The sequence below is a fragment of the Empidonax traillii genome, unplaced genomic scaffold (genome assembly GCF_003031625.1).
Source record: "Empidonax traillii isolate 1590-97213 ecotype Southwest subspecies unplaced genomic scaffold, ASM303162v1 scaffold114:size1751661, whole genome shotgun sequence".
In the NCBI taxonomy this organism is placed as follows: domain Eukaryota; kingdom Metazoa; phylum Chordata; class Aves; order Passeriformes; family Tyrannidae; genus Empidonax; species Empidonax traillii.
The window spans coordinates 475,579-481,674 of NW_020955307.1; the positions used below are offsets into that span (position 1 = coordinate 475,579).

At 33.4% G+C, this 6,096-nt stretch overlaps 1 protein-coding gene across 1 annotated transcript in view; it reads right to left on the minus strand.

The window, feature by feature from the left end:
• Positions 1 to 287: 287 nt before the first annotated feature.
• Positions 288 to 6,096, minus strand: part of ODF2L (outer dense fiber of sperm tails 2 like) — a 19,610-nt gene continuing 13,801 nt past the window's right edge. Inside the window, exons 12-17 of the mRNA XM_027882884.1 lie at positions 5,287 to 5,430; positions 4,705 to 4,761; positions 3,166 to 3,251; positions 2,918 to 3,080; positions 2,122 to 2,247; positions 288 to 1,638 (exon numbers count right to left, since the gene is read on the minus strand). Coding sequence (XP_027738685.1) covers positions 1,510 to 1,638; positions 2,122 to 2,247; positions 2,918 to 3,080; positions 3,166 to 3,251; positions 4,705 to 4,761; positions 5,287 to 5,430 — 705 coding nt within the window. The 3' untranslated portion in view covers positions 288 to 1,509. The remainder of the gene's footprint in view (positions 1,639 to 2,121; positions 2,248 to 2,917; positions 3,081 to 3,165; positions 3,252 to 4,704; positions 4,762 to 5,286; positions 5,431 to 6,096) is intronic.

A 6,096-nucleotide genomic window follows, 5' to 3' on the forward strand; every position in this document is an offset into this window, starting at 1 on the left:
TCATGACGACCTTTTAAAAACCAGTCACAGACTAGATTGAACCACTTATTTCCAAAATCTTTCCCTCATACATGATGACTTTCAAAAATGTTTTGGTATTTCATAAGTAGCACAAGCAGAACTAAATGAATACAGATATTTCTAAGAGTGTGTCTGTAATGCAACCCCCCCTCTCCACATTTAACAGAAATATTTGTTACTAGCATGTCATATATAATAAATTATAATTTTATTTTTAAAAAGTGCTCACAAGCAGATCATTAACACATTACTGTTTGTTGGGATGGATAAGCTTTTGCCAAAAAAAAAAAAAAGAAAACAAAAAAACTAAACCCATCAATATTCAACACATTACTAATAACTAAAAATGAAACGGAACAGGTATTGTCCATGCATGAACTAACTTTTGTTTTCTATCAAAAAATACATATTATTAATGACATGTTGTAAATTACATAAATTTAACTGAATGCACTACTTTTCCAAAAACGTATCACAGCATATATCTATAAAACCAAGTAGAATTTAGAATTAAAACCAAAATCAGAACTGTTTTTTGTATTATCCCTGTATCAGTTGAATATTTACATGTGTTTAACCCGAGGCACAAGTCAGTCTCACTCAACAGCAGCTCTTGAGCTCCAACACAAACACTTAAATATCTGCCTTACTGGACCTGTGTCACCATGAAAGGTGGCACATTCAGAGCTTAAATTATATATGCATCTAAAATACTTTCCTACTTATATTTGTAAAATATTACTTTAGTATATTCCTGAGCATTATGGAATGTAGGGTAAAAAAGGCTGGATGGGACAGCCTTGTGGTGGCAACTCTCCCATGCAGTGCAGCAGTTCATGATATATTGGTGCTAAACTACAAGGCAGAGAAAGGAAGGGAACCTAATGCTCTAAATTTTTACCTGTCTTAATAGCTTAGATATCATTTTCTCAGGCAACTAGGTTCCTACAGTAACAGAAGTGTAATGACTGATAAACACTATATAATTCTAGATATTTAAAATACGCAAATTACTATTCAACTAGCCCATGGGTGTTTTCTTCCTGCATGTGATTTGAAAGATAGCCTGTGATGACTTGCATTTACTGTGGACTAAAAGGACACATGGAAGGTTTTACAGCAGAAGACCTAACAAAGGTAGTCAATTCATAGACCAATTTACAACTTTGTGTGCCTACCCCACACTTACACTCCTGCCACTGCTGTTATGCAGTCTGCCTTTTCACTTCTGTGCCATGAATAATATAACTGTTCATATATCAGTAATACCAGGACCACTTCCTATATGACCAGCCAGTAGGATATAAAGAAATGACTGACCTGCTTCTTCCTGCCCACAACAGACATTTTGCTAGGGAAGAACTAACACTGGAGTACTCAATCCTGAAAAATACTATAAGAACTATAAGAACTCAACAGCTTTTTCTCCAGCTTTTCCTTACAGCCAAATCTTGAAAAGTTTCTTCACTTTAAAATAGGTTAAAGAGTTCAGCCAAACATTGTTACATATGCAGCTTTCAAAAACTGCACATAATTCTGAATGCTCTGGTTCCTGTTCTCTGATTTCTGCAGGCTGTTCTCCAGCTCTTTCAAACATACTTCATGGTGCTTTTCATTCTGGTAAAAAAAGATAAATGCAAAGCAACTTAGAAATAATGTGTAAATTAATCAAAATAATAATCTAAGACAACTGGTACCTAATTTTTATAGCCTTACTTACTTGTAAAAGTTTTCAGAGACTCCACAAAAACAAAGGTGATAAAAAAGGTCTCAAAAATATTGAAACTTTTATTTATGTTAAGTAAGGATCAAACTGAACATGTTTAAATAGGTTTATAGCCCAAAAAGGCCTTGGAACATAACAACCAACTTCCTGAATTTTTATCATGAAAGATTCCTGGCATCTCAAAACTATTATGGACAACTGTTAAGTCAATGGGAAATGTCAATGTGCAAAGTATGTTTTCAAGTTGAATTAATTTGCTGTTCTGAAAAGAGTGTATCAATTGTATTAGTAGTGTGTTAGGTTAAAGGAACTTTTTCTGTAAATGGTGATATGGTAAGTCATTTCTTAAATCACGAACAGTATTATTTACTCACATGGTGAAATATGGCGAGGAGTTGGTTTTTTTCTTCTTTCCCCTCTCTCACTTCATTTTCAAGAACTAGCAGTTTTATCTGAAAGGCTTGTTCTCTGTATGACATTTTTTCCTGTTCTTCAGCTACCTATAAAAGTAAGGAGAGAGAAATTATATATATTTACTCTTTCTTAAAGCCCAAATTAAATTATTTTCTTATATAACATTAATAGCTCTATTTCACACTCTTTCATCTAATGCTTTACTTCTTTCCTATGCACAGAAATGAAAACAAAACGGAGAAATATTCTGGATAAATTTGAAAGATATTTCAATTTGAAAAAAAATGTAGTATTATTGGGAGGGAAACCCTTTTTTAACTCATTTTTTAATTAAGCCAAACTTGTAATTTTTTTTAAAAAACCAAAAAAATATCCTCAGAGAGTACTGAAAAAAAATAAGATAGTTTATTTCAACATGATTAATCTGAAATTACAGCTTCATACATATTTTCTGACTAAACTAATACAATTACTATAATCTAAATTTCTACACTTCCTCTTACATTTGATTTACTGTTTGCATCCATTCTACCAATGACAAAATTGAACTTAATATTGAAAGCATGCAAATTCTTCCTTTAAAAAGAGAAGGATTTCAATGCCAAAGTTCTTGGGGGCTTCCTATTCCAAAAAAAATAAAAGGCAAGATTAAGCTTATCTTATCCCATCATTTTTTCTCGAACACATTTGCTTTTAATGCTGTTTTTAAATAGAAAGTGACAAACAAGATTGAGAGATGTATTAAATCACCAGTACCATTTTTCTCCCCTTTTCCAAAGCAGATTCAAGTTGTCTGGTTAATGCATTATATTCTGCAATTTTCTCTTCAAGCTTCAATTTACTGTACTGAAGACTCTGATCTTGTGTTCTGAGCTGACAAGCAAGTTCTTCATTCTGAAATTCCATCTTTCCTAATTGCCTTTACGCAAAACAGATTAATGCATTATAATCCACTATAGCAGAAAAGTGTAGGAATTAATTTCCATCAGATTTTTAAAGGTCACCTTTTAAGTTCTTCATATTTCCTCTGAATGTTACAGTTCTCTTCTTCTAAGGAAAGACTGCCCATAGAAGTTACACTATTGTCATCCTGTGAAAAGGATAGTTTATTTCTAGTTGAAGAGACCTATATGCAGTATCTTGCTAGACTAAAGTAAGCTTCCCTATTAAAATCCAATCAAACAATTTAATTGTAATTTCAGGTAAATTATATACTATACTCAGATAAATGACATATTTAATTCAAGTAAACATTATCTTGTATTTAAAACAAATAAATACAGCCAAAGAAGCAGTCTAAAAGTTTGTGTGAACACTTTAAGATTGAAAACCTGTTACGTAACAAAATGAACTCCTAAAAAACTTCATATGCTGCTCGTGCAGCCTTATGTGTTAGGAGTTGGTCAGGTCTACCTCCCAGCAAAAATAAGCTCCCTCATACTAGAGTCACAGAAAGCATAAAAATAATACTGCATATATATGTGTGGTTATTGCAGAAAAACAATGCAGCACGGACAAAGAATTTTGGAAAGAAATGATCAACAAAAAAGAAAACCAAGTTAATGAAAAGAGGTGTATCAGCAGTGGAAGCTGAAGAAAGCAAGAAGTCAAACTATTTTCCCTTGCCCAGCATCCAGAGGGCTCAACTTTCACGTGTTTTCTTTTAAATCTCAGAACATCTCATTAGTGATGAGATTATTGCTCTTGCTACACCCCATCAACAGCAGATTAGCAATAAACAGCCACATCAAGAGCCTTCTGGCACCATTATTAAAGGAACAGCCACCATCATTCACTGGACCACCTCAAGCAGTCCCATCCAGCAATCTGAGCTAGTCTGCCTGATTTTGGTTGTGTGAATCACAGGCTGTTCAGCTGGCAGACTGGTAGTAGCAGAAACTAGTCCCCCTGAAACCCAGAAGAGTATTTCTGTACATGTGCAATTGCTTCAAAAGGAATTTTCCTAAATTCTGGTCACAAGCTCAAGGGTCAGAACCTCTAAGGGACATCACCAAGACCTAATGCTGATATTTAATTACGGTTCCATCAGACTAGTGATTTTGTGCCCAGTTACTTCACTATACTTAAGAGGTTCTTTTGCACTTTTTCAGGAAAATGTTGTTATATTGAAATTACATACATCATTTTACATGATGTATTAATTTTGCACCCCAAAATTAACTGTTGCCTAAGTACTTCATTAAGCAGTGACGGATTTATAAGTTTATGAGCATTCCTGGAAGAATTATTTAAAATTACGCAAACAAGCACCAAAGTTGATGTTATAAAGATCATCTTGACATGAAATTAAAACAAAATCAAGGACTGTGATTTTTATAAACATATGAAGACTATGGGAGCCCAGAGGCTCACTGTGCTTCAGCTGAAGTTTTCCCACTGACACAGAACTGATGTTCCCACCCTACTGATTCAAAAACCTTTGTTATTTGTGTTTTAGCAGGGTATCCTTGTATAACTCAAAAGCTCATTTAAAAAAAAAAAAAAACACACACAGAAGAAAATAAGAAAAACCTTAAACTTACCCTGCCATTGAAACTGATGTCACAGAAAAAAAAAGCTGAAGAAAATTCATACTCAGACTTTGGAGAAAATACAAGTATTAGTGTTAAATACAGCCAAAAATAGAAATTTCCTATTAAAGCATGTTTTAAAATATTTAATCAACTAAAATAATGTAATAATTAAAATACTCTGCTTCAAGAATGTAATTTATTGGATTAAATATTGTATGGTTTATGAATTAGCCATTAAAGACTAAGGTAGAATTAAATTATTTCACTATATACAAACAGTAACGAGACTTGCACATTTATTTCCAGGGAAGAATTCCTCAATGCATCTCAGGACATAAGTATTCAAAAAGATCAAGAATATGCTCACTCTGAAAATAACTACTCTTGTGACATAATGAATTCACGTGAATACACTTGGCAACAGTTTTATTTGCATTGTGCTATTTCTACAGAAGAAGCTTTTGATTTATGAAGCAAATAACAAAGGAAACCGAAAACTGTCACACATGCTAAGAGGAAAAAAATGTCCCCGAGACTTTTTTTCCACATAATTTTCTCATTTATCTTTAAAAATCAGCATGTTCTAACCACCTGAACCTGCAGCTTCCTAAGGGCTTCGCATTTCTGTGCATGGATCCTTTCCCAGAACATAAGTGTTTGCTTTTCCTCAGCTGCTTTCAGCAAGTCACAAACATGTTCTAACTCCTTTAACTCTGCCTCTGCTCTGTCCCTCACCTGCATAGTAGCATCACAGGAGAAAAATGTAAGTGTAAAACCATAAATTAATTGTTGTAGTACTTTATGGATGTCCATGTGAGTAACAAAGCTGAAATTCTACACAATTTGCATATTACTTGTTTTATAAAATACTGACAAAGATACAAGTTAACCATTGGAGAAATTCCTGTCTCTGACAACATTTCATTACAGACTCAGTAACACAGTGAACAAAATTATGCAGGTCTTAGCAGTTCATTATGCAATACCCAAACTTGGATTTTATTTTTATAGCAATACATTTTGGGAGATGGCATACAGACACACTAAGTAGCTTACAGAAAAAATTCTGACCATACAATTATTGTAGTATTTGAAAAGAAAGCAGCACCTCATACCATCTGAAGCCACATACAATACTGTGTAAATATTATTTGTGAGATGAGAAAACATTTTTCTGCATTCTAAATCTCCATCATGGAAAGTTAAAGTTAGTATGAAATAAAAAGAACACCTAAGATGCTTCTCTGCAAGGACTAATTTTGTTCTCTGAAATAGAACATTGCAGGCAAAGCCTGTCCCTGTCTCGGCTTTATTGTTTAAAAAAATATGTGTTTTGATGAGTTGTGGAACTGGGAAAGGTGACTTTCATTCTAATCTCGTATCTTTTTTGGATGTTTAAGA